The sequence below is a fragment of the Pseudorca crassidens genome, chromosome 8 (assembly GCF_039906515.1).
Source record: "Pseudorca crassidens isolate mPseCra1 chromosome 8, mPseCra1.hap1, whole genome shotgun sequence".
Taxonomy (NCBI): domain Eukaryota; kingdom Metazoa; phylum Chordata; class Mammalia; order Artiodactyla; family Delphinidae; genus Pseudorca; species Pseudorca crassidens.
The window spans coordinates 61,912,924-61,940,888 of NC_090303.1; the positions used below are offsets into that span (position 1 = coordinate 61,912,924).

General features: G+C 53.4%; 1 protein-coding gene across 1 annotated transcript; it reads left to right on the top strand.

The window, feature by feature from the left end:
* The first annotated feature begins 958 nt into the window (after positions 1 to 958).
* GHRHR (growth hormone releasing hormone receptor) lies at positions 959 to 20,735 on the top strand. The gene is made up of 14 exons (XM_067745594.1): positions 959 to 1,022; positions 5,692 to 5,798; positions 10,616 to 10,718; positions 10,846 to 10,953; positions 11,640 to 11,743; positions 12,914 to 13,011; positions 13,738 to 13,870; positions 15,273 to 15,426; positions 15,714 to 15,774; positions 16,340 to 16,409; positions 17,100 to 17,191; positions 17,781 to 17,910; positions 18,474 to 18,515; positions 20,324 to 20,735. The coding sequence occupies exons 1-14, from the start codon at positions 959 to 961 to the stop codon at positions 20,447 to 20,449; spliced, it is 1,392 nt and encodes a 463-aa protein (XP_067601695.1). The 3' UTR covers positions 20,450 to 20,735.
* The last annotated feature ends 7,230 nt before the right edge of the window (positions 20,736 to 27,965 follow it).

Consider the following 27,965-nt stretch of genomic DNA (forward strand, 5'->3'; position numbering starts at 1 on the left):
GGGCACCTTGCCCCATCCAGAAAGTAAGGACAGTGTGTGTGGGGTGCAACCTCATTCTCTCCTCTCACTGGGGCCCGCAGGGGCACCTTTCCTCGGTGAGAATCCCACAGAGCTCTGGGGACTCTGCTCCCAGCACCTTCAGTTACTGTGTAATCTCTTTAACACCAAAATAAGCCATTGAAATTTTGAATCAGAACCTTGCAGTGAATGATAGCATGGAACTTGGGCCACAGACAGCACCCGAGGCTGGGAACCTGGAGACCTGGGTCCCAGTCCCAACTCAGAGAACTTACTTCCCGTGTGACCTCGGGCACCTCAGTTTCTCCTTCTGCAACATAGGGGCAGTTATCATGCTGGGCATGTGCCAGGGACAGTTATCCCTCACACAGAGCACCTCTCGTCAGGCCTGGCTGGAGATAGCCTGCTCCAGGAGGAGGGGAAAGTCTCAGGGAAGTTTAAAGTTTATAAGAAAGGAGTTATCCATGCACACATCAAAGCGCCTTCTTCAGTTAGAGGAAAACAAAGTGTCACATTGTCCTCATGTTGCCTCGCTGAAGGCCAGTGCTCTTCCGGCACCCCACCGCCCTGTCTGCACCTTGTCCCGCCCTGCCCCGCCCCTATTTAGCAGGTGTTCCTGCGGGGCCGTAATTTCTGCTCAGGGGAGAAATCCCTTTGGGACTCGATTGACCTAAAAAACTTAGAAACTGATTTGCCCTCCGAGCCCAGAGAATATAAGTATCCCTGGCCCTGGTCCTCATCTTGACCCTGACCCTGGCTGGAGACTGAGCCCTGACCTTGACCCCAGTCTGAGCCCCAAACCTGGTCCAATCCAACTGAGACCCCAGGTAGATGACAGGCTGACCTGTGACTCTGGACAGAGATTGAGCCCTGACCCAGGCCTCAGGCAGAGCTGGGTCATGAGTACATGTGAGAATGATTATGGCTTCAGGCAGCCAGAATGCCTGCGGAGCCCCAGCTAAGTGGGGTGCCCCCTCAGACGGCCAAGGATGGGGCTTCTGTCCGTAGGGATCCACTCTGAGGCCCCAGCACCCCAGCTCCTGTGCTAGCCTCTTCCTGCCCTTGAGGAAAGGACAGACTCAGGGAACAGGAAGAGGGGCTAAAACTCAGCCAGGTATACGGCTCGCTCTGGCCTTGCTCTGAATACCCTCTGTCTGAAGCCCACCCCGGCAAGGGAGATCCCGGCCAAATATCCAGAAATAGCTGCACCCTGAGGCCTGTCCACCAGCTACAAGACCCCAGCCGCAGTTATGGACACGCCTGGAGCCACCTGAGGCCGCTTTCCAGCTCGGCCCCTCCTGCGGGAATCAGGAAGAGGCAGCAGTTGCTCAGCATCACCACCAGGGGGCAGCAGACAGAGGCAGGCCTGAAAAGCCACTGTGGCTGGGTTCCCTGGGAGTTTTGCTGTGGGTTGGAGGGGCTTTCAGGGAGGACCTTGATGGTCTGTTTAAAGACGCCCAACTGCTTGTGGTGCAGACATATCCCAGCCTGACATCTACAATACCCACCGGTGACAAGGAAAAATTAAACGCTAGCTACTGTGATCTTTTACCTTTAATTTTAATTTTCCAAGTAGTGCACAAATACATTTTTCTTAAACACTGGAATATCGGAGTTAAAGCGACTGTTCCATGTGACCATTCCTCACATTCCATAGCCTGTCCCTTTCCTCTTTTCTCCATTTTTAGGATTTTGATGTGGGAGCTTCCAGACATTAAAAAAAATACTTTTATATATACCAATATGTAAGATTTTTCTACATATAATTGTATCATCTGTGAACAGAGGTAATTTTATTTTTTCCTTTCCAGTTTAGGTACCCTTTATTTCTTTTTCTTGCCTAAGTATTCTGGCTAGAACTTCTAGTACTATGTTGGCTAGAAGTGACAAAAGCAGACACCCTGTCTTGTTCCTCATCTTAAGGAAAAAGCTTTCCGTCTTTCATTACTGAATATGATGTTCACTGTGGGTTTTCATATGTGGCCTTTATCAAGCCAGGGAAGCTCCCTTCTGTTTTTAGCATATGGAGTGTTTTTATCTTGAAAGGGTATTAGATTTTGTCAAATGATTTTTCTGTACCCGTGGAGATGAGCATGAGTGCTTTCCTCCTTCACCCATTAAAATCTAATATTTTGTATGTTTTGTTTAAATTTCTTGCTGTTAAGGTAGAAGGAGAGTAAATCATTCTCTTGTTACTCTGTCTTGTAGGGAAGCAGAAGTTCCTCAAGTATATATTTTTGAAATCTCTCCATGTTGATACAAATAGAATTAGTTTATCCTTTCAATGCTTTACAGTATTCTGTTGTATGAATATATCACATTCTATTTAGCTATTCCATTATCATTGGACATTTGTGTTGTTTTCTGGGTTTTACTACACATTATAAATAATACTGCCCTCTGGAACAAATATCTAGAAGTGGAACTTCTGTTTTATAGGGTATGTTCATTTATAGATTTAAAAGATTATATTATATTGCTTTTCAAAGTGGATATACCAATGTCCACTCCCATCTGCACTATTTAAAAGTATGATTTCCCCACATAATTCCAAACATCATATTATCAGACATAAAATTTTAGGCAATGTGATAAGTGAAAAAGAGTAACTCATTATTATTTTCGTTTTCACTTTCTTGAGTATTAGTGATGTTGAGCATTTCTTCATCTGTTCATTGGTCCTGTCTTACTTATTTTCTGAATTGCCTGTTTATATCCTTTGCTCACTTTTCTGTTGGGTTATTTTTCTCCTTATCATTGATTTGTGGGTATTTTAAAATACATTTTTGATACTATATCTTTGTCATTGTTGGTTGCAAATATTTCTTTCAGCCTGTAGTTTGCTTGTAGTTTTATTTATGGGGTCCTTTCTCTCTCTTTTTTTTTTTTTTGCGGTACGCGGGCCTCTCACTGTTGTGGCCTCTCCCTTTGCGGAGCACAGGCTCCGGACGCGCAGGCTCAGCGGCCATGGCTCACGGGCCCAGCCGCTCTGCGGCATGTGGGATCTTCCCAGACCGGGGCACGAACCCATGTCCCCTGCATTGGCAGGCGGACTCTCAACCACTGCGCCACCAGGGAAGCCCTATGGGGTCCTTTCTTGAATATACGTTTTCTTTAATACTGATGTGGTCAAACTTATTAATCTTTTCTTTATGGTTTTAATTTTGTATATAAGAAAGTTTCCTTTCTTCTGAGGTTATAAAAACAAATTTCCGTTTTTGGAAAAAAATATTATTTTGTTGTTTTACAGTTGGGACTTTAAGCCTTCTAGAATTTATATTTTGTAAATGTGAGCTAGAGAGATAGTCTTATTTTTTCCGTACAAAGAATTGATTGATTCTAACTTTCTTTGCTGATGGTCCATCTTGGAACATGTTGTCCTCTATGAGTTAGGCGCTGTATGAGGTACTTTATATGCCTTTCCTCATCTGCTTATCCCATCAACCCTACAAGCACGGTATCGTCCTCATTTTTCAGATGGAAAAACTGAGGTTCAGAAACGTTAAATAACTTGCCCAAGGCCACACAGCTGGTAAGCGGTGGAGTCAAATTTTGAACCCTGAGCAGATACAGAGATAGAGATGGTAGTTCAATGACCCTGGCCCATTCAGAAGGGACAGTGGGCCTGGGGGAACCTTGGGGAACACAAACGATTAGATCAGGGTCTCTCAACCTTAATCCTATTGACCTTTGGAGTGGATCATTTATTATTTTTTTCTTTCTTTCTTTCTTTTTAATTTTATTTATTTTTGGCTGTGTTTTGGGTCTTCATTGCTGTGTGCAGTCTTTCCCTAGTTGCGGCGAGCGGGGGCTACTCTTCGTTGCGGTGCACAGGCTTCTCATTGCGGTGGCTTCTCGTTGCAGAGCACAGGCTCTAGGTGTGCGGGCTTCAGTAGTTGCATCAGGCAGGCTCAGTAGTTGTGGCATGCGGGCTCTAGTGTGCAGGCTGAGCAGTTGTGGCGCACGGGCTTAGTTGCTCTGCGGCATGTGGGATCTTCCCGGACCAGGGCTTGAACCTGTGTTCCCTGCATTGGCAGGTGGATTCTTAAGCACTGCGCCACCAGGGAAGCCTGGATCATTTTTTAGATGGTTGTGAGGGCCATCCTGTGCGTGGTAGGATGTTTAAGAGCACGTCCAGTTTTTATGGTTTTTATCCCTTACATAAAAATAGCACCGTGTCACACCTCCTCCCTACCCCCTGACCCCTGGCTGTGACACTGAAAACTGACTCTAGGCATTGCCAAAGATTCCCCAGGCAACAGAATTGCTTCTTGTTAAGAACTGCTAGTTTATATACAATGGAAAATTACTCAGCCATAAAAAGAAACAAAATTGAGTTATTTGTAGTGAGGTGGATGGACCTAGAGACTGTCATACAGAGTGAAGTAAGTCAGAACGAGAAAAACAAATACCGTATGCTAACACATATATATGGAATCTAAAAAAACAAAATGGTTCTGATGAACCTAGGGGCAGGGCAGGAATAAAGACACAGGTGTAGAGAATGGACTTGAGGACACGGGGAGGGGAAAGGGTAAGCTGGGACGAAGTGAGAGAGTGGCATTGACATATACACACTACCAAATGTAAAATAGATGTTAGTGGGAAGCAGCCGCATAGCACAGGGAGATCAGCTTCGTGCTTTGTGTCCACCTAGAGGGGTGGGATAGGGAGGGTGGGAGGAAGACGCAAGAGGGAGGGGATATGGAGATATAGGTATACGTATAGATGATTCACTTTGTTATATAGCAGAAACTAACACAACATTGTTAAGCGATTATACACCAATAAAGATGTTAAAAAATTAAATTCGTTACAAAAAAGAATCGCTAATTTAGATAATAATTACTAGTAGTATTAATATCAATTATTAGCCCTCAGTAATACTAATTGACATAATTATCAACAGTGATCACTGCGGTATTTGATCTTGGGCTGTTGTCTCTCTGTAGCTAGGGGACAGAGGCTCTGGCTCTCCCTTAAAGATACACCTGGTCAGTGCTCTGCTTCCGGCACTGCATCCTCACTCAGCCTGTCAACAGAGGGGCTCTGCTTCGTCCTGCAAATGTGCGAGCTAGTTGTGGTGTGAGACCTGTCCCAGGTCACGGCCAAGCACATGAAAACGCTTGTGCAAGGGCAGGAATGTCTGGGCTGGGGACGCTTCATGTTTTCTTTTCAAAATATTTTTCTTTGTTGGTGATGAACACCAATGGAAAAATAAAGCCCTGCTGATGTAAGACGATTCCTCAATCCAGACGTGGCAGGGGCAAGGAGCTTCATCATTCATGATTCGAGTTAGGCTGTAAACACGTCTGTGTCACAGTGTCTGGCCCGTCAAGCTCTGGGAATGCAGACCTGCACACAGATGTTGGGACCTGCCAGGTACTGGCACATTCAGGGCCCTTGAAGATCAAATGTGCTTTCCAATCCCCCCGGTGCCGTGGAGGATCCAGGGCAGTTTAGAACACTGTCTGTAGCCTGGCCAATTGGGATTCCTCATTTTAAAGTCTAAAACGATAATAAAAATAACCAGGCAATGAATATGGAAAATAATCCGAGCTGTTGTGTAGGTCCTCTTGTTTCTGCCCCTGATAACAGTGGTTTTCCCCATTCAGGATGGCTTAGCTCCATGAATCTTCTTGCACGTTTCCTGTTTTTCTCTGTTGCCATGAGGACTTCTGGAGAGATTGACAAGGCCCCCCTGTAAAATCCAGAGCCTGGACACCTGCAGACTTCACCTCGCCATCCAGGCTGGCATCCTTGCCGGGAACAGAAATGAGGTTTTGCTGATATGTCACCTTCTCGACCAGCCCATATGGGTGCTTCGTGATTGCCCAGCCCTTTTCTAAGCTCATTCCTACTTTGCAGCCTCCACTGACACCCTATCCACCTCTGCTGGGTCCCCAGGGCTCTGAGTTCACCCTCCAGCACTGTGGATGAGGCTGGGATCACAACCAAACTGGGGGCTCCCTGAGGGTGGGCCCAGGCCCTCTTCTTCTTCTCTGAGTCTCTCCAGGGTGGGCCCGCAGAGGGCTGGGCTCAGAGAAGAAAACGATAAAGAATACTGACCTACTGGGGTAAGAGGTGTCCTGTGGCTGTCATTTCTCTGTGACCTTGGTGTCAGGACAGACACGGGCCGACTTACAGACAGAGTGGAGGGGGGTTGCAGGGGCCCACCCCGTTTCTCCTGGGAACGTGGAGTCCCACCCCAAGGCCGGGGCTGAGACGGGCACGGTGTCCTGTAATCCTGCTGAATATTCAGCCGTTCTGTCCTCTTCGCTGGCTCCTGCCTATGCAAACAGCCACCTGGGAAGGGGAGGCAGACGGTGTGCTGGCAGCGGCGACAGGAGCAGGGGACAGTGGGCAGGAGAGCGGGGCTCACCGAGGCTGACCGAGGAGCCGCTGCCACGCCCCTGCCATGGACAGCAAGGTGTGGGGTGCCTGCCTCCTCTGCTTGCTGTGCCCCTTACCCACCGTGAGTAGCCAGCTCAGACCCTCCTGCCCCTCCCACTGGGCTCGAGAGCTGGGAGCCACAGGGCCGTACTGGGGTCCACCCTTCACCAGCACAGGCGTCTCTCTACCAAGCCAGTGGTAGATGAACTCTTCATCTCCTCCGTGGCCCCCTCCTCTCCTCCCCCACCCTTCCCAGGCAGCCTGCTCATCCCTGGGGAGCTCCGACAAGCAAACGGTCCTTCCTGGGGCTGAACGGAATTTGCTTGCCCGTTGCTCCCCCCAGGGCCTGTCTGCACCCTCTGGGGGCCACAAGACTCTGTCCCCAGATAGTACTTCCGCCTCCCCTTCACACCCCAAGTCTTATCCACACCCCCTCCTCCGACAAGCTCCCCATTTGAAGAGGGTGTGGCCAGGGACTGAGAGGCCCTGGGTAGTAAGTGAGCAGCTGCTCCCCTCCGGCATTTGGGGGACACTGCCTCGCATGATACGCCCTGGGGCCCTGAGAAGCTGTCCAGCTCGGAGGCCTAGAGTGCTGGAGAACGGGCTGCCAGGAGGGGGCCCTCTCTGAATGTGCCACATTTCCCCAGCATGCTTTCCCGGAGTGAATGCAAGTGACAGGGACGTGGGGACCAGGATGGGAGACACAGGTCCCGGGGAGGCAGCTGCAGCTCCCAGGGACTCCTGAGAGCCCGCTCTACTGGCTTGTGTGTGAGTGTGTATATGTGGGCGGGGGCCCGAGCCGCGCCTCCCAGGCACTGTGCTGCTCCTGCCCCTCGTGCATGGCCTTTAGGCTTGAATCCTGGAGCCGTGAAACTAGCTGTGTGATCTGTGCAAGTCCTTTCCTGAGCCTCACTTTGTCTTCCCCCCAGGGCTGCTGTGCATGAAGTCAGATCTGACTTGTCAAAGGCTGGGCATGGGGTGCAGTGTGGGAGACTTCTACGCCCTCCCCTCTTCGGTGAGGGGTGCTTCCTGCCTCTCATCTGTGTGCACCCTACAATGAATGCTCTGTTTTTAGGAGGGGAGACTGAGATCCCGTGGGGGTCATTCAGCTGCTGGTGGCAGGGTCAGGGCCAGCACCAAGTCATTGTTTCCCAGTGTGGCCTCCATCCTGCACAGACCCCAGCTTAGCTGTAGCCACGGTCAGCAAGGCCGAGGTACGCAGGGTGACAGAGTCTCCCCTCAGGAGGAGTGGGTCCGGTACAGGGGCCAGATGATCCCCGAGCCCTAAGTGAGTGGGGCGGGGTTTGGGTAAGTCTTGGAAATGTCCACCGTTCCCCACCCTGTACCGTCTCCACCTGTTACCACACATCTGGGTCATGAGTTGGGCTTCCCTGAATTTTCCTCCCCTTAGGAACTGTGAGGGCTGTCTGTCTCTCCTTTCGGTGGGAGGCTTCCCACCAGGGACCCTAGTTCTTTTGGCCTCAGTGGTTCCCTAGTCAGGCCCTGAGAAGGTATCCCAGGAAGGGATGGGCTGCAGACGTGGAGGGGGGGGAAGGGCAGATGGAGCCCACAGTCCCATATCAGGTGAGTCTGCTCTCCCCATCTACCCACTTCTGACCATCAGACTGCTACTGGGGACATGTGGGGGAGATAAGACGGGGGCTCTGCTCTGAGATGGCTCCTGGGTCCCTGAGTCCCGGGGAGGAAGCCAAGAGGCACCACCAGGTTGGAGATCCAGAGCCTGGGCGGCAGGTGGAATCTGTAACCTGAGGTCCCAGGGACCCAAGCAGGAGGTGGCAGAGCTGAGCCCAAGCTGGATTTGGGCGAACAGGGTCAGCAGATCAGGACAGGGGTGTCCTTCCCCATAGGGCAGGGCCGGTAGGGGTGAGCCTACTTACTGGGCTGGGTCTCCAGGTCCTCTCCTAGCCCACTGGCCTGTCCTTGGGTCCCTTCCATGTGGTCACCTGCTGTCCACTGTCCCCGCTCTGGTGTTTGAAGTCCCTCCTCTCTGACCCCAGCCCCTGTCTCGCATCCACTGTGCTCTTTGCCGTGCCTGGATTTCTGTCAAAGGACACTGGGCGTTAATTAAACACCTGCTGACACAGACTCTGTGCCGGACATCGGGGCTCGTGTGTGCACGTGTGTGTGCGTGTGGGTGCGAGGATGGCCATGGGAAGGGCTCTCCCCTCACTCAGCTCAGCTGCGTCTGCCCACTCCCTTGTCTGTGCACATTCTTTGTCCCAAGTGCTCTTTTCCTCACCAATTAAAAAAAAAAAGCTCCTTTTGTTTCAGGTCCGGCTCAAATGCCACCTTCTCAGTCCCTGTGAGAAGGGCCACCCTCCCATAGTGCCTGTCCTGCCTCTGATCAGTTTGTATTGGATCTATCAGGACCGGGTTTTAGCTCCCATCCTCACTCCACGCCTCCCTGTGAAATCCTTGGGGACAGAAATCTACACCGATTGAACTTGATGTGCATGTTGTACACAAATGTGGGCTGTGGATATGTTCACAGTGTAAGGAGCACGTCTTATAAAGTTGGGTTCCCTCACATGTATCTGTCTGGGGCTGTGCCCTGTTGGACAGTCCATTTCAGTTTTTCTCCAGTCTGGGGCAGTGGGAGGGAGGGGTGTTAAGAATTCCTGCCTTTGACTCCCAGCTTCCTAGAGAACTTGTTAAAATGCAAAGTCCTAGATCCAGCCATCGGTCTCTGCATATTCTTGACTCTGTCCCAGGTGATCTGCAGTTAGATCATGAGGCACACGCTCAGAAATGCTGCTAGAGGGTTTCCAGAAAAACAGCTTCTTTACCAGCTTCCAGGGATCATTCCCTGTGGTCACCGGGTGGCACCAGGCTCTGGGAAACTCCTTCCTGATTACTGAGTCACACCACAAACCCATTATCCCTCCATGTATCTGTCCGTTACCTGCCCGTCCATCTTCACGTGCATGCCCTCATCCATCCACCTGTCCACCCATCCATGCATGTATTCACGCATCCCTCTATCTATTCACCTATCTATTGTACGTATGTTCACTCATTCTACCAGCCGGCCACACAGTTACCCGTTCATTCATTCATCCATGAATCCACATTCATCTGCTCTTTCACCTCATTCATCTACTCATTCACGTATCCGTCTATCCTCTCACTTACTAATCTACCCATTTTTTTCACATATCTTTGTCAGGGTACCTCTGAAAGCAGAGCCTGAGACAAAGGCATCTGTGTAGGTAGTTGCATTAGTTTCCTATTGCTGCCATAACAAATTACCGCCAAGTTAGTGACTTAAAATGGCACAAATCTATTTTCTTACAATTCTGGAGGTCAGAAGTCCAGAATGGTTTTCAGTGGCTTAAAACCAAAGTGTTGGTAGGGCTGCATAGTGCTTTCTGGAGGCTGTAGGGGAGAACTCGCTTCCTTGCCTTTTCCAGTTTCTGGATGTCACCTGCATTCCTTGGTTCATGACCATACACCTCCAAAGCCAGCAGTGTAGCATCTTCATCTCTCTCTCTCTCTCTCTCTCTCTCTCTCTCTCTCACACACACACACACACACACACACACATACTCACACACATACTCCTCTGCTTCTGTCAGAATATCTCCTTATCTCACCCTGACACTCCTGCTTCCTTCTTATAAAGACCCCTGTGATGACATTGGGTCCACCCAGATAATCCAGGATAATCGCTCCATCTCTAGATCATTAACTAATCACATCTGCGAAGTCTCTTTGTAAGGTTGCCTAGTCACAGGTTTCAGGGATTAGGACATGGACACTTGGGGGGGCCATTACTCTGTCTACCAAGGTACTTTATGCAGAATTGCCTTCGGGGAGTGGGAGTACAGAGCAGGGGAGTAAAACAAAGAAGGAAAAAAGGCTGCTACACGGAGGCATTATTGAGTTGGCCATCTCTGTGAGATCTTCTGAAGACTTTTGTTTAATGTGACTCAGAACTTACTTCCATGAAATGAAAAGGGGAAGCAGCCGTCCAAATCTCTACTCTCTCTGCCTCCCTCCCTTCCTGCTTGTCTGCCTTTCGTCCAAATGTTCATTAAGCATACCTGGATGAGTCGGGCCCTGTGCTTGAGAGCACGGCCGTGCAAATGAATCAGGCTTTATCTCTGTCTTCAGGTCGTTAGACCAGCAAACCCAGAAGAAGCATCCAGCTGGCTCAGCTCATCCCATTCACTGTCTCCTGCAGGTACTGGGCCACGTGCACCCAGAGTGTGACTACATCACCCAGCTGAGAGAGGATGAGCGAGCTTGTCTGCAAGCGGCAGAGGGGATGTCCAACTCCACCTTTGGTACGTGGCTTGGGAGGGCGGGGGTGGCTTGTCACGGATTTCCTGATCTCCTCCAGCCTCCCATTCAGGATGGTGGACAAACCTGTCCCCTGGGCTGGGTCTCCTCTGCTCCCATCTCGCTGTCTAGGCTGCCCCAGGACCTGGGATGGGCTGCTGTGCTGGCCGACGGCAGGCTCTGGAGAGTGGGTGAGCCTCCCCTGCCCGGCTTTCTTCTCTCACTTCAGCTCAGAGCCAGGTGAGGGGCGATGGGGGTGTGCTGGGGGAAGGGGGGGACGTGGACGTGACGTGGTTGCATCTGGTGGTAGCAGAATGTGGTGGCCACACCCCTGGCTCGGGGGCCAGGCAGACCTGGATTGAGCACTGCCTTCCCCCTTCTCCTCTTTCAGTGTGACCTTGGGCGAGTCAGTCACCCTCCCAGACCCTCAGCTCTCTGACCTCCCGTGACCTGGGGAAAACAAGAGCACTAATTGCACGGAGGGTGGGGTTAATGATCGGGGCTTGGCAGTGCTGAACTCAGGGCCTGGAATTGAGTAAATGTCCTCTGGGAAGTTGCCTGCTTCACCTCCCTGGCCTGGGTGTCTGGGGTGGACGGTCCCTCCAGGGGCAGAGAGGGCCTCCTTTCTCCCCCCTGCCCTTAGGACGCTGGAGGCCCAACTTTCTACTCTGCTTCTCAAGGAAACCATTCTTTCAATGAACAGAAGGTGAGTCTGAGGCCAGAGAGGAAGTTCCTAGACCATGTCCCAAGCAGGCTGGGCCTGGACCCCAGGCCTCTGGAGAGAAGGTTCCTCTCTCTCTGCTGCAGAGATGGGCTGTCTGTGCAGACCCTGCCAGGGTCACTCCCCGGCTCCCCGACCTCTCCTGGGGAGAGAGGAGCAGCTGTCCTGACAAAATCTCTCCTTCCCTGCCTCTGTTGCCTCCCAGGGGCCGGGGCCTTGAAGCGGGATTGCACCGTCACGGGCTGGTCTGAGCCCTTCCCGCCCTATCCTGAGGCCTGTCCTGTGCCCCTGGAGCTGCTAACTGAAGAGGTGAGAGGCTCCTGGCATCTTGGAGGAAGGGTCGCCGTGGATGTTTGATTGGGTGGTGGACCGCACAGCTGTAGGGGCCGCCATTCCCATTGCAGTCAGCAGGTTGGAATATTCATTACAGCACATTTCCGGAAGATGGCAGCGTCTGGAAGAGAGGGGGTCTTGTGCTAACTTGCTCAAGGGAGACAGGTGGACCATGCAGCTAGGAGGGAGAGGGGAGGCAGAGGACAGGGAGGGAGATGTGCTGGCCACCGTCTTCTTTTCTCCTTGGCATACGCTCTCTGTGCCCAGGCCTCCAGGGCAGGGAGCTGAGAGTAGTTCTGGGAAACAAAGGCCCTTAGTGGTCCTGGGCAAGCTCCTTGCCCTCTCTGGCCCTCAGTCTGTGGGCAAGCGAGAGAAACCAAAGCCTGGAGTGATGTCAGTGCCCCCTAACCTAGCCGGCACACCCCACGCCTCCAAATCGAGCATGGCCTTTGCAAGGTGCCTCCACAGCCATAATCCCATATCTCTTTCCCCCCAGCCCTGAAGGCAAAGCATGAGTCTGACATTTTTTCAGATAAAAAGACTGAGTCTGGGAGGGGCGATGATTGCCTGCAACCCTCAGGGGAGCTGGGTCCCCGATCGCTCCCCTCCCTGCAAGGCTGCACGCTCCGTCCCCGTCTCCGGAGTCCCCCTCCCCGCAAGGCTGCACGCTCTGTCCCCATCTCCGGAGTCCAGGCTTGACTTAGATGGATCCAAACCTTGGTCTTGGAAAGAGCTTTTCCTTGCAGCTGTCCCCGGCTGTCCCCTTTATTTGGGGATGTCATGTTCCCAAGCCAGTGAGCAAGCTGGATGTCAATAAACAAGCCCGATTTCCTCCTGAGCGTTGTCACTCCCCGGGGACGTGCGGTTTCTGTGGCAGCCTCCCCTACCCCCAGCGACAGCCAGAGTTAAGCATCTAGCTCCCCTCCCCCTCCCCCCGCCCCTCCCCTGCTTCCTCACCAGCCGACAGGCTGCAAACAAAAGCTTCGCTTCAGTTCCGGAGGGAGTTTGCTGTGGTCCCCACAGACGCCCCTGCCCCGACACGGGCAGGTTCGGGATAGAATTGAAAATGTCACCTGTTTGACTGTCAAGCCTCCCTCTCCTCAAAGGCCCAGTTGCTGAGCGTTCCTCCGTCTCCACCCTCCCCAGAAATCCTACTTCTCCACCATGAGGGTCGTCTACACCATGGGCCACAGCGTCTCTGCCGTGGCCCTCTTCATGGCCATCACCATCCTGGTTGCCCTCAGGTTCGCCATCCTCACCACCTGCTCCAGAACCTACGCCCTCCGCGTCGTCCACAGCACCAAACTTGAACCCTTACCTGGATATGCAAGACGTTCCCAGATCTGCCATCGGCCATTTCTAACTTTTCCTTTCCCTTCCCCCAGGCGCAGACCCCTCCCTTCACACTCCAGGTCTGGCTCCCACCTCTACACCTCTGCTTGTGTGGAACTTATTCTATTTGCTTGGAATGCCTGCCTCCTTTTTTCTCAGTGCCCTCATATCCCTTAACATTCAAAGCTCAGCTCAAGAGTCCTCTTTGGCCCTGCTGTGAAGCCCTTCTTGGCTAATTCAACCCTTTGATCTTTGCCCTCTCAAAGCCCCACCTCACCCCACCCCCAGCCTGGCCTGTGCTGTTCTCTGTCTCCTGGGGATGAGCCGCCTCTCTCTGATCATCAGGGGGCCCCCCTGGGCAGGACCCTGTCCTTTCTGCCTCTGTCCTCCACACCGTGAGCTCCCTGAAGGCAAGGGACTGACTGCTATTCTCTGTCCTCTCACCTACACTGAGCCCAGCCGTCCTGCAAGGTTATAGCTGAAGCCTCAAGTTCAACGCAATCCAATCTGAGGCAATCCAACCCAAGCCAGTTCAGTTCGCCTCGCGCCCCGCTCAGCCTCCCCAAGCCCGCTCTGAGCACACGCGAAGCCCCTCTCCCACCTTGCGTCCTGTTCCTCTCCCCTCCTGCCCCCTCCAGGAGGCTCCACTGCCCCAGGAACTACATCCACACCCAGCTGTTCGCCACCTTTATTCTCAAGGCGGGAGCTGTGTTCCTGAAGGATGCCACCCTCTTTCACGGCGAGGACACGGACCACTGCAGCTTCTCCACTGTAACAGCCATGGGTCGGGGTGCTGGTGCGGGTGCGGGCGAGGAGGTTGGATGAGAGATGCAGATGTGCCTGTCGGGGTAGCGGGGGCTGACCCTGCGGCTCCCACTTTGCTAACGACAGAGCGGGAAATCACCTCTCCCCCTTCCTCCCCCTCCTTGCGGTCAAGTTCTAAATCCTCCGGCTGTTTCCTGGACGACGGTGCCCATCCACAGCGCTTCCCTTATTCCACTCTCCACTCCACATTCTGTATTCCTGTTCCATTCCCCATCCCATATCCCAAGCCAGACCCCATTTCACTCCAGCCAGCCTTTCCATTTCACACTTCCTCCGAGCACTGTCTGTCTGTGCTGGGCCTGGGTATGTCAGGGCCTGGGCAGAGCCGTGTGTCTCCCTTGAGGAGCACCCCGGGTGCCTAAGGGGACAGATTATACCAGATTTTATGGGACCACTAGGTAGAGGAGAGGGCTTCAGGGAGTGGAGCTGGGCGGGCAGCAATGATAGGGAGGGAGTGGGGAAGGCCACGGTGAACGTGCCCAGTGTGAGACGACCCGCTCTCACGGACAGGAGAAGCTGGGGCAAGTCCAAGAAACAGGGGTGTCATCCTGGGGGCAGGGAGGTGGGCTATGAGAAGAGACCGAAAATAAGGGAAGTTGGGCTAAGTGTGGTGGCCCAGCACTCACCAGGTACTCTGACACCGTGCTGGAAATGAACAGCTACATGAATGAACAGGTGACCTTCATTCGTTAATGAAAGGCATAATAATAGTATCTGTATCGAGCACTTATGTGACAGGTGTTACGCTAAATGCTTTACATATGTTATCTCCTTTTGCTTCCTACATCTATTTTCATTTTAGTCCCATATGTAGATGAGGGATGATTGGCGATGTCACCCAGCAGCTGAATGGTGGGGGCGGGGCCAAGCCTGGGCCATTCTGAGACAGATGAGCAGAGTCATGCAGTGAATGCATGAATGCATGCACGGGTACACGCGCGTATGTTCGCAGGACGGAGCAGTGCATGAATAAATGGTGTTCTGTATCCTCAGCTCTAGGGATTGACTTGAGCTCAGGAGGGATGCGGTGAGAGTAAAAACAGTAGCAATTCGCATACAGGGTTTCCGTTTAATCCTTATGATGAGGCCACGAGCCGGCACTGGAAGTTTTTCCTTTTAGAGATGAAAAACTAAGGTGTGGGAAGGTTATCCAGCTGGTAAATTTGAACCCAGGCTGTCTGGATCCCAAATCTGTGCCCTTAACCACCACATTACCCTACCACACGCCCCTCTGGGGCAGCCCAAGGTGGAGGAGACCTGGAGGTTTGGGGCCTGAGTGGGGTAGGGGAGACTTGGCGGGGCTCCACGGGATGTCCGGGCTCTGAAGTGCGCAGCCCCTGGCCCACAGGTTCTGTGCAAGGTCTCTGTGGCCACCTCCCATTTCGCCACCATGACCAACTTCAGCTGGCTGCTGGCAGAAGCTGTCTACCTGACCTGCCTCTTGGCCTCCACGTCACCCAGCGCAAGGAGAACCTTCTGGTGGCTGGTCCTTGCTGGCTGGGGTGAGCACCAAGGGCTGGTTTGGGCACTGTGTGGGTGTTGGGGGGTCGGGGATGCCCAGGGAGCTCACACCAAGGTCCCTTCATCTCACTCATGATGACCCCAAGGCCCAGGGAGAGGAAGGGCAGCCTACAGTCCTACAGCAAGTGCTGGAGTTCAGGGCCAGGTTCCCGGTCTCCGGGCTCTCTCCTGGTCCCGCCTTCACAGTGTCCTGTGTGACTGGCTGTAGTGGTGGGAGGTGGGCACAGGATGAAGACCCCTTACTCGTGTCTTTTCTGTACCCCCTCAGGGCTTCCCCTGCTCTTCACCGGCATGTGGGTGGGTTGCAAGCTGGCCTTTGAGGATGTTGCGTGAGTCTGGGCTATCTCTTCATCACACCCGTACTGGGTCCCCATGGGGCATGGACTAGACGCTCAGGCAATGAGGCTGTCCTCCAAGCTGGGAAGACGAGGAGAACTCCCAGGCTTGGGAGAGGGGTGGGAGATGCAGTCGTGGATCGCACAAAAGGGGCTTGAGCCTGGGCACAAAGGGGGCACAGAATCTCAGGGTTCGGGGCTCAGGGGGTAGGGGGCTGTAAGTGGGGGCCTTCTGGAACAGGGGGTGTGTTGGAGCCACAAGAAGGCAGCAAACAGACTGAGTTTTGAGAAACTCAACCACCTAGGTGGAGAGAAGGAGTGAAACCAGCTTGCATCAGGGCACGCCTTTGGAAAGTGCCTAAGTGTCTGAGAGGACATAGATAAGGCTGGTTGGGAGTAGGGTGAGGCTAGAAGGCTCAAATTCCAAAGTGAGGAACCTAGAGGCTGGTAGGTAGCGAGGAGGGAGGAGCATGGGTGCCACAGAAAAGGGCTTTCCAGCAGCTGCACTCTTCCCACCCCATCCCACCCCCCCATCAGTCCCGGCCTGTCCTCTCCCCAGGTGCTGGGACCTGGACGACAGCTCCCCCTACTGGTGGATCATCAAAGGACCCATCGTCCTTTCCGTTGGGGTCAGTGCCTGGGGCCACTGTCCTCTGCTTTCTTCAGCCAACCTCCCTGGGTCCACCGAGCGGCCATACACAGCAGGAAACATGACTCCAGGCTGGGAGTCAGGACACCTGGGGTTCCAGCCTGGCTCTGCCCCAGATTCTCTGTGAGGCCCTCTCTGGACCTCAGCAGCCCATTGGTAAAACCAGCGCTCAGGCCTCTTCTAGTTCAGAGCTTTGATGAGTCTGGCGCCCTGCTTGCAGATCACCTACCACTGCAGTGAGGCTGGGCTGGGAGAGTAGAAGACGCGGCAGCTGAAACTCCTACCTGCTCCCACGTGGAAGACAGGGCAGCTAAGACTGGTTTTTGTGGCCTGGGTGAATGTACGCATTTTTGTCAGTTTTGCAGTTGTACAAAGAGAAGGCCACATGCTTTGTGCCAGAGAAGAGCCTGAGAGGTGCTGGAGGCAGGATGGCAAGGCCTGACCTCCCACCCTTGGTCCTGGGACTGGAAAGGGAGGGGGACCCTGAGCCCCCTATGGGACTGTCCAGTCTCAGTCGACAAGGTCTAGAGCAATGACCTGCACATCCATCTACCTGCACATCCCTGCCTCTCAAGGATTTGAGGTTTCTAGTCGCCAAAGATGTCCCACCCCAGGCCATTTGGGTCACCCCTGACCCTTGCCTTCCACCTTCCTACACCTCTATTTGCAGGTGAACTTTGGGCTTTTTCTCAATATTATCCGTATCTTGCTGAGGAAACTGGAGCCAGCTCAGGGCAGCCTCCACACCCAGCGTCAGTACTGGTAATGTGTGTGTGTGTGTGTGTGTGTGTGTGTGTGTGTGTGTGTGTGTGTTTCCGGGGGTTCTGGGGACATAACTGGAGTAGGAGTCAGCATGGTTCTCTTTTATGCACGATTAGGCACCCACGATCCTGGTCCAGTGCTTGTCCCTATGTCCCCAGAGAGAATAGATACGGTTCCTGCCCTCCAGTAGGTCACAGTATAGGAAGGATGGGGCTCCAAACAGCCAGCTGCCAGGCCAAATAGGCTGATGAGTGTTGGGATCAATTTCTATGGGAGCCTCTGGAAGGAGATCCTTTCTAAACAGATGGTGGGGTTGGAGTACAGTCTGGGAAGACTTCCTGGAAGAGGTGTCTTTGAACTAGGCTTTGAAAGATACATAGACTTGACTAGAATAAATAGAGACAAGAGAATTTGGCAGAGGGAACAGCAAAATCCAGGGGCCCAAAGTAAGGAAGCCCACGGTGCATGTGGGGAGTTCTCCAGGGTGGCTGGTGTGTAGAATTGATATGGAAAGCTGGTGGGAAGTGAAAGTAGGTAGGGGGCCCATGGGACTTTCTAATTCCAGCCTTGGGCTTGTTTTTTTCTGCAGGCGTCTCTCCAAGTCAACCCTTCTCCTCATCCCGCTGTTTGGAATTCACTACATCATCTTCAACTTCCTGCCTGACAGTGCTGGCCTGGGCATTCGCCTCCCCCTGGAGCTGGGACTGGGTTCCTTCCAGGTGAGGACCCCCACAGCACTCACTCCTTCCCTCTGAGTCCTTGGGCAGGAGGAAGGTGCTGCCGCCCACAGGCTTGATTGATTTCATGGTAGGGTGAGGGCAACTAGGCTCGTTATTCTTCCTTCCAGCCACTCATCCATCTATTCAAGTATCCATCTGTCTGTTTTTCTCCCATCCATCCATCTCTCTATTCATTCAACTACTCATGCACCTGTCTACATATCCATCCATCTACCCATCCATTCATCCAATCTGTTCAACATTTACTGAGCACCTCTTATGTGTCAGGCTCTGTGCTTAATACTAGGGGATGCAGAAATAAAGAGAATCAGAGAAACAGGCCAACGGGGCCAACAGTACAGCCTTGGCAGGCTTGCTATGACAATTAGATGTGACAATATGCCTGGCACATGGTAAGTGATGAATACGTCTACTTTCCCTTTTCCCAAACACTTGGTCCAAGTCACAGCCTGGCGGAGAGTAGGGGAAAAAGGTAGTAGGAAGACTGCAGACACCTTGAGGCCAGGCCAAGGTGATGGGGTCCTTTCTCTTTGGCCCCGCAGGGCTTCATTGTTGCCATCCTGTACTGCTTCCTCAACCAAGAGGTATGTGACTCAGGCTATCCTTATTTGTTAAGCCTTCCCTCCCACCAGTCCTAAGGCTGCCTCTCTCTTGCCCAACCCCTGTAAATCCCCGATCAGGCCAAACACTGAGTCCTGCAGTCCTTTGTGGAAATCTGTCCTGAGTTTCTGGATCGAGCTTAACCTGAATACTTCCTGTACACATCTTTTATCCATCCCTCCTCTGGGCTGGGCCAAGATTACTGTCCATTCAGCAGGAGGTGGAGAAGGCCTTTCAGGGATCAGAAGAGGGATCCAGGGGTGGGTTAAAAGGATCCTTTACTTCTGTGTTTCTAAAACTGAACGACAGAAAGTGGGGGAAGGAATAAGTCAGCTCCTGGAGAGACAGGGACAAGACACAGAGGAACCAAGAAAGTCAGAGGTAGACATACAAAGTCTAGGAAAAGAAATTCAAGTGCAGAGACAGGGAGGATGATGGAGAGAAAAGCCAGGGACTCTGAGAGAGAGCACCTGGAGGGGAGATGCACAAAAAGAACAGACCAGAGATGGACAAACACATGAACAGACAGAAGAGATGGTACCGATGCACATGTAGAACTATGGAGAGATGGTAAAGAGGAGTGAATGATAACATCCCGCCCAGAAGACACTTTGCATTTTTCCTTTAGGACAGACTTGCTTTATGGGGAGGGGTGGGAGAATTTAACTCAGTGCCCCAGACAACCAGGTCCTGTTGCTGTGTGCACAGGCAGAGTCATGGGCTCCCTCTGGTGGCCAAGGATTTGCTGTGGGCTCTGTGTTCTGCTGGAGACCTGGATGTACGTACCTGTACCCCAGCTGTGGAGCATTGCACCCCCTATTCTGCCACCGCTGTCTCTTATTGGCTCCCTCCCCTCTGACATTCTTTGCTCCCACCCTAGCCTTTCTGAGTCTTCTGCAGCCTTATCTGGCGTCTGGATGCAGACGCAGGACTGCAATATCTGATTGTAGTGGCTCATGGGCCCTGGGGTTGCCGAGAGGGGCGAGGAACAGCCCTGGACGAGGTGGGTGGGATCTGGAAAAGGGGATTCCACAGAGAGTTGTGAAGGGATCTGTCCCAGGAAGAGGTTTGGGGACCAGATAGTTACATGCCTCTGGAGACAGGGAGCTTACTACCTGTCAATGACACTTTCTATCATCAGGAAGCTCACCTTTACGTTGAATGGAAATCTGTCTCCTTTTTGTCTTTGTCACAGCTTAAATTCAGCTCTGTCAGAAATGTCACAGCCTCTCAGCCCCCCTTTGCCCCAGCAGCCCCTTGGAGATGTGATGATACAGACTCCCCCCCCCCCCACTACATCTCCCAAGTGGCTTTTCCTTCAGTTACTCTTAATCCCCTCAATTGCACCTCCTCAGACAGAGTTTGGAGGCCTCTCTTTCTTCAGGTCATGTCCCTGGACAGGTTCCCAGTGGCCACAGTTCAGCTCAGTGGGCAGGGGCAGGAATGAACCCCAGAGCTGGGGATGGTCTAAGCTTTTGGGGAAGACAGAGTAGTTTTTTGGCCAGAAACTCAAGAAAGCACCCAGAAATATCTTTAACTGGGCCCAGACAAAGGCAGTGCTAAAAGAGAAAGGAGCCAAAGGGACTGTCAGAAATACGGGAAAGAGGAAGTAGTATCCTCTAGAGGTAGTACTTAGCAGTGGCTGTGGCCAACCATAGCTTCTCCTGCTCCAGGAATCCCTGTCTCTGTTTCTCCTGCATGGTCTCCCCCTGCACCCTCAGCCCTACTGGGGTTGAGTAAAGAAGTGGCAATGGGACCTTCCTAACATCCTTCCTCTTGTCCTTGCTTGGAGGTGAGGACTGAGATCTCACGGAGATGGCGTGGCCACGATCCTGAACTTCTGCCAGCCTGGAGGACTCACGCCAAGTGGACGATGCCTTCCCACTCAAGGGCGAAGGTGCTGACATCTGTGTGCTAGGCTGGCCACATCACGTGACTAGAATCCACACCTGAACTTGGGCAGCTACCCGGGCCCACCACCCTTCAGAGGAGTGAGAGCAGTGCCCCCTGGGAACCGTCAGTTGACGCCTCCACCCAAGCTGCTGCCCAGCCTTTCTTCCCTGTCCTGTCCCTGACTCTTTTCGCCCAGGTCTCTGTGGGTCCACCTCTGATTTCCTTGGTTCCTGTCTGTTCTTCTCATGTTCCTCTTCCTGGAGTCTGGGCCACAGCCCAACGCCAGAGGAGCCAATAAACTTGTAAATGAATAGATACACGTTTGAGTGAAACCGTGCGCCTCTGCAGGGGAGGGATCTGTAGGCTTTATTTGAACCCCCGGTGCAGACGTGCATTTATCGCGTCTCAGTTCATGTCACGTCCCCATCACTTGTCTGTGCAAGGATCCTCTTGTTTAATTCATTAAAAAAATGTATTCTCTTTTGTCTCTACCTGCACTCCCATTCCCCTCCTCCCACAGGCAAACACATTCCAATGTGTTAAATGTGAATTCTTGTGTTTCTGTGTTCTTGCAAAATGCATAGCATTGTGTGTGTCTGTACTTCTCATTTCCATAAATGCTGTCGGTTGTAGGCTTCATCCTGCTTCTGATGTTTTTCCTCTCAGCTCGGTACTTTTAAGACATCCACCCTTGCTGCCATGTGCTCATCTGGTTGCCTGTTTTGACTGCCGTATGGTGCCACATGGTGTCACCGCCCACGTGTGACCGTCCTGTCTCCCCCTGCCTCTAGGTGAACGTTCACAGGCTTGTGCCCTCGTGCCCCCATGCCAGCAAGCCTTTCTCCGGGACACATACCACAGAGTGGAAGCGCCAGGTCAGCGGTTGTGCCTTTTCTTAACGTGACGGAGTGGGTGCCAGATTGCACCCCAGAGCTCCGGCAAGAGCTCCCCTCCCACCGGCAGCTCTGTCAACACTAGGCGTTACCCAGTCTTTGGGTAAAGAGATCATGGCTGATGTTTATTTGCTTTTAAAACCCCTTCCATTTCTCCCAAATGCCCTACAATGAGTATGAACTGCTTTTATGATCTGAGGTAGGGTTTTTAGGCTGTGGCCACACTTTGACATTTGTCTGACCAGGAAAGTGCTGGGCAGCTGGGCATTTATGGCCAACAATGTGACCTTGGGTTTCATATGGCTGCATCTCCTTTCACTGGAACCCCTGTGACTGTAAGGGCAAGAGTGGCCATCAGAAGAGAAGACAGTGTGCAGGGAAGGCTGAGGTAGTGAAGGAAGGCTTCCTGGAGGCTGAGGAATGGAGCTGAGTTCTGCAGGACAGATCTACTGTGAGTGGTTCAAAAATGGGAGAGATTTCGTTTTAATAGAGTGGTCTCCTGAAATTTTTTTTGTTTTCCTAAACCCTGGGGAGGGGCTGTGCCCTTCTATTTATTTATTTTTATTTTAAAATTTTATTTATTTTATTCTTTGCTGTGTTGGGTCTTCGTTGCTGCACATGTGCTTTTCTCTGGTTGTGGCGAGCGGGGGCTACTCTTCGTTGTGGTGCATGGGCTTCTCATTGCGGTGGCTTCCCTGTTGCAGAGCATGGAGTCTAGGTGCGCAGGCTTCAGTAGTTGTGGCAGGCGGGCTCAGTAGTTGTGGTGTACGGGCTTAGTTGCTCCGTGGCATGTGGGATCTTCCCAGACCAGGGCTCGAACCTGTGTCCCCTGCATTGGCAGGCAGATTGTTAACCACTGCACCGCCAGAGAAGCCCCTCCTGAGGTCTTAACTGGCATCAGTAGTGGTTAGTTAGCAGTGAGTGTTAGCAGTTCGTGGTGGTAGCAGTGCTTGAAGCAGAAGCTCACTTTGTGAATTGGCCATCCCTTCCCTAGAGGTTTCATCTATGGCTGGAAGTCTACTCCTTGCTCCCTCCAGTTTCTACTGGAGCCTCAAATTCCCACCACTTTGCTAGTCTCTTCCACTACAAGGATCCTTTGCCTGGGGCTACATTGAGGGTTTCTGGGCAGATTCCTTGATTGGCAAACCCTTCCCTTCTCGGGGCCTCAGCAACCCCATCTGCAGCAGGAAGGAGTCGGTCAATAGGTGACTTCTGAGAGCTTTTCGAAAGGGACATTGAATTACAGGCAACAGAGTTGAGAAGAGCAATGCTTAACTTGGCCACCAGGTGGCAGAACAATGACGGTCAAGAACATTGGCTGGGCTGACCAAGCTCCCTGATGAGGCCCCAAAGCTGGAGATGGACACAGGGCTCCCAGGGCCTGGCCTGGGCCAGAGTGAGCCTGGAGGGCTGGTGGAAGAAGGACCTCATGGTCTGGCCAGCGTAGGGGGGCAGGAGGCTTTTGGAGGAGGCGGGGAATGGGACACCCCCGAGTCCTTCCGACCTCAGTCTTGAGGAGGAAGAAGCTGATAAGAAGAGTGAGAGCTGAAGGGATAGGAGAACCTGTGCTCACTGGAGTCTCTATACAGGGTTCACACCAGATGGGAGGGGTTTCCCTGGGCCCCTGGTTTTAGCAGGGAAAGTAGGATTTTCCATCACCCACTGTAGCGTTTTCCTTCCAGCCAGCTTCTCCTCAGGTCCTGAAAGGAGTTTCCTAAAGGGAAGGAAGAAACATCCCTGTTGTGGCCAACCTGTACTCCTCTCCACTGTGGGGAGGAGGAGGGAGGGTAAAAAAGAGGGGCCTGTTCCCTGTCCCAGAGGAGACCCCAGGAATGTTGAAGAGATCCCCAGGAATGAGCCCAAACCTGGATGTGAATAAGAACGAGTGTGTGGGGCTCAAATTCTCTGGGCTGTGGGAACTCAGAGAACAGGGTGTCAGTGAGGGCAGGAGCAGTCAAGGAAGGCTTCCTGGAGGAAGGGACTCAGGCTGGTTGTATAGATCCTAGAAACCCACCAGGCCGAGAGCCACCATCTGCTGGGCAGGAAGCAAGAGTGTGGCCAGTCTCAGCTTGAGGAGCAACATTTGGAGGAAGGGGCTGCAGGACAGGATGGCGGGTATCAGACTCAGACTTTGTTCTCCTCAGGGATATTCATGGGCATTCCTGTTAGGGCTCTGTGGGGCCACCTATTTGCTAAGTACTTGCTTAGGTGGCAGACACCTTGCTAGCACTTAGAAACACGGCTGCAAACAATTCCAGAACATTCCTATTCAGGGACTTAGGGTCCGGTTAGGGAGAATATGAGTCAGAGGTCTCTGTTGCAGGCCACAGGACGCCTCAGGCTGGGTTAAGCAGAAACATGATTTAGTCGAGGACGCCAGGGAGCTCCCTGGTCTCCAGGAGTACAGTCAGAGGCAGCACCCACCCCCAACCAGGGGATCACTGTGGCGAATTCCCCACTCCACCACTTTTGGTTGCGGACTCAGGTGCTCACACCAGTAACACTGGGGACGCAATGCCGGACACCCCACACGGCTGTCCTGAAAAGCCAAACTCCTCCACTGCCATGCTTGCCAAAAACTCAACTGCACTTGGCGCTGAGTTCCTCTTCCGAACCCAGGTCTCAGAGCTACCTCTGACGGCACGGCCTTGGTCCTGACCCTGCCCGCTAGCTGCAGGGGGTGCTAGAGAGCCCATGCTGACTTCTACCCAGAGAGGGTCCACACACTGTCACAAGTTCCTCAGACATAAGACAGGCATTCAGAATAAGCTGGCTGGCCACGAACATGACAGATGTCCAACACTGGGACACAGTCATGCAGCTCAAACAACTGCATGATAATGGCTATAGGTGTACAGAGGAGAAATAGAGTACCAAAAGAAGAAACATCTAGAGGACCAAATCTAGTCTGGGGGTGTTAAAAAAAAAAGGCTTTCTAGAGAAAGCAACATGTACGCTGAGATTAGACCGTGAATAGGAGTTGGCTGGGTACGGAAGTGGGTGAAATCCCAGGTGGCGGAAATAGCACATGCAAAGGCCCTGAGGTGAAAAGGAGCTTGTCATTCAGCAGGACCCGAAGGTAGTTACTGTGGCTGGATTGAAGTGAGAAAAGGGGAGGGTGGCCTGAGATGAGGTGGGGTGGGCAGCGCCCAGATCACGCAGGGACAGGAAAAGCCACGGTAAGGAGGTTTCATCCCAAGAGCTGTTGGAAGTGTGTGATATAATGAGACATGTTTTTTGAAGTAATCCCTCTGACTGGTATGGATGGGAAGACTGAATTCTGGGTGGAGACCTCAGCTGGAAGCAGGGCGGCTGAAAAGGGAGGCTTGGCTCGGGGGATGGTGGTAGGAAAGACTAGGCCAGATTGAAGATGTCTAATTGGGTGATGAGTTCATGTGTGAGGTGAAGAGAAGGGAGCTTTGTAGGAAGATTCCTGAAAGAGGCCGAGGTGGAGAGGAGCACGTTTTAGGGGGAAGGACACATCTTAGGAGTGGGAGCATGATCAGTGTGGGGTGCACGGGAGACAGGTGGATGCCAAGGGGCAGGCTGGAGCTGAGGAGATAGGCCTGGCTGGGAAGTGAGATTCGTGAGTTGTGGGAATCTCTGTGGTGGCGTTTGACCCCCGGGCGGTGAGAGGGAGGTGCAAGCCTGGAAGGGGGCTGGAGGGACGGAACATCCACAGGCCCTGCGCAGGAGCGCAGCCTCCGGAGGAGGCTGGAGGGAGCAGCCCGAGAGTGGGAGGAAATCCAGAGGGACTGGGATGCAGATGGCGTGAGCACTGCTGCGCAGCCTTAAGACCTGAGACCAGGCTTGCAAAGCGGGCCGTGGACTTGGGCACAGCTCACGGCAGGGGCAGGAGCGTCTGGGGCAGAAGATGGACTCGGAAGGCAGCCTGGAGGGGGCTACACAGTGAGGGGGCCGTGAGGACGCAGAAGCAGGCTGTGTGGACACGCCCTTTACCCAGGCTGGTCTGGGATAGGGAGGGGAGATGAGAGGGTATCGGGAGGGGAATGTGGGTCGATGGGGGGTTGTTTCTTTGTAAGAAGAGTGTCTGGATAAATGCTAATGAGCTGGATGTAGGAGTCACCGAAGGATGGGGGGAGGGCAAGTGGTGGAGCGAGGTCATTGAGAAGGTGGCCCCAGGACCCAGGTGGGGGCATGCTGTCTGGGGAAGGGGGCCCCTGCCCCTAGGGAGGTGGTAATGCAGGCAACAGGAGGGCCGGGATGGGCAACGTAGGAGGCCGGCTGCTGGCTCCGGCACTCACCTCGGAGGCGAGGTTGTCTGCGGGGCGAGGGAAGCTGCGGTGGGATTGGAAAGTGGTGGGGCCTTGAGGAGAAGGAAGACGCTGGGAAGTAGTAGTGGCAGAACGTGGGGGGACAAGCTGGGAGGAAATGTGGCAAGCAGGGCAGGTGAATTCGGAGTTATGACAATTTCCCTCAGGGGACTGTCTGGCCCAGAGAAGGCCAAGGGGAGCCTCTTCAGGGCGGGGTTTTGCCCAGAAGACAGTGGCACTTGAGACTTCCAGGCCGTATTTGCAAATGAGGGTTTGCATTGATGACCCCGGGATCTAAGCCAGAGGGGACGGTGGACGGCATGGAGCAGGTTACGGAAGCATCATCTGTGTAGGTGGGGGGCATTGAGGAAAGACGCGGAAGGACACAGGCGGGCGAGGTCAGAAGGGATGAGAGCTGCTCTGGTGCGGTTTGCAGTCAGGGCAAGGGCTCCGTGCTGGGCGAGGGAGGGGCTGCCGGGAGACCAGGAGGAGGGCCCGGAGGGGCTGCTTGGCCAGCGGGCCTGAGCATCGCAGTCACCCGGGATGAAGCCTGAGATTGAGGCGAAGGAAGACTTAGAGCCAGAGTCTCCAGTGACGAGTGAAGGCTGGCGATTGCAGAGAGGAGCTCAGGCGCGGGGGGAGTGACACTGAATAAGGAGGACAGGGCAAGCCAGAGGGAGACACAGGACAAGGCCACAGGTAGAGAGGACCCGGGCAGGGGGCAGGGCAGGAGGCAGGAAAGGATCCAGGCACTTGCCCTGACTCTGGAACCCTGGTGTGTCCCGGTCCTGCCCAGCCATCCTTTGGGGCTGCCAGTGGCCGGGCCCTGGAACCATTAGGAACAGGGCTGCCTTCAGAGGTAGAGCCAGGCTTTGGAGACCAGCAAGAAACCGTAAACTGCAGATGTTTGGGACTTTTATTTGGTTGGAGGGGGGCAGTCTGTTCTGTCTCTCTCATCTATGTGAATCTCTTTGTGTAGATATTTCTCTCCTGGGGCTCTCCCCCTCTGTCTCTGTATTTCTCTCTCTCTCTGTATTTCTCTCTCTCTGTATTTCTATGTATTTCTCTCTGTATTCTCTCTGTATATCTCTCTCTCTCCCTATCTCTCCCTCTCTCTGTCTCTGTTCTTCTGTTTCTGTCTCTGTCTCTTTCCTCCTCTGTATGGGGCCCCAGCTTCCAGCTGTGGGAAGTGACAGAACAGCCCATCAGGCAGCTGGCCCGTCTCTGTGATACCGGATATCTGGGGTTGAGGTTGGCTGCAGGTGGCTGGAGCTTTTAGTTTGTATCCAGACGGCCAGCTCCCCAACCTGTCAGAATCCTCTGTGGTTCCCTCTGTCCATCCCCCTCGGCCACGTCTTTCTCTTTCCCCCCGTCTTCCCTCTAGACCATTCTACCCCAGGAGTCCCTTCCACAGACAGGGCGCTGTGTGTGTGTGTGTGTGTGTGTGTGTGTGTGTGTGTGTGGAGTCTGGGGGATGACAGGTGGGGCAACATAACCCAAGTTCATGGAGGCTGTCTGCAGGCGTCCCAGGGAGCGGGTCAGGCCGGCAGGCAGGATTGGGTTGATGGGCAGACCGTTTCCCAGTCTCAGAGATGTTGCATAAGCAGCCGCAGCTCTGCACACATTCCCATGGTTACGGGGCTGGGACAGGCTGGCAGTGGTGGCATTGCCATGGCACCAGGGTGGCCCGGGGCTCAGCTGGCATGGTGCTGGCACAGAGCAGCTCTGGGTTCTCACTGGACAGATCTTTGCCAGGTAGGGCCCCTCCCGGGCATCCAGCAGCCTGTGGACTCAGGAGGGAGGCAAACAGCCCGGGACCAGCTTTGGGGGGAAGGCTGGACGTTCCCCTCAGCCTCACGGCCCAGCAGCCAGAGCTCCATGGGGTATGGGGGCGGCCAGGGGAGTAAACGCCTCCTACAGTAGCCAGCTCAGCAAGGCAGACCTGACCCTGCCCACAGCCCAAGTCCTCAGTCCTCAATCTGCAGGAATCTTAACCTTGACCTTGGCCGCAGTCTTGGAGTTCTCATCTCCTGCACACCCTCCTGCTAGGCCTGTGCCCTGGGGATCTCACAGTGGAGACCTAAGCCCTGCTTTGGGGGGCGGGTATGCATACTGAGAACAGAGGCATGTAGGACTCAGGCCAGCGGGACGGAGGGGATTCAAATGTCAGAGGTCAGCGGGGGTCAGAGCAGTTATAGGAGTCCTCCTGGGGGGCAGTGGTGTGTTGGGCCCATGAAGATGAGTGAGAGTTGGAGAAGGGAAAGATCCTGGGTGGAGGAGCAGCTGGCATGCAGGTGGGGAGGCCCAGAGCACACGACCATCAGTTTAGGTCTTTCAAAAAGAGAATACCCGTGTGTGTGTGTGTGTGTGTGTG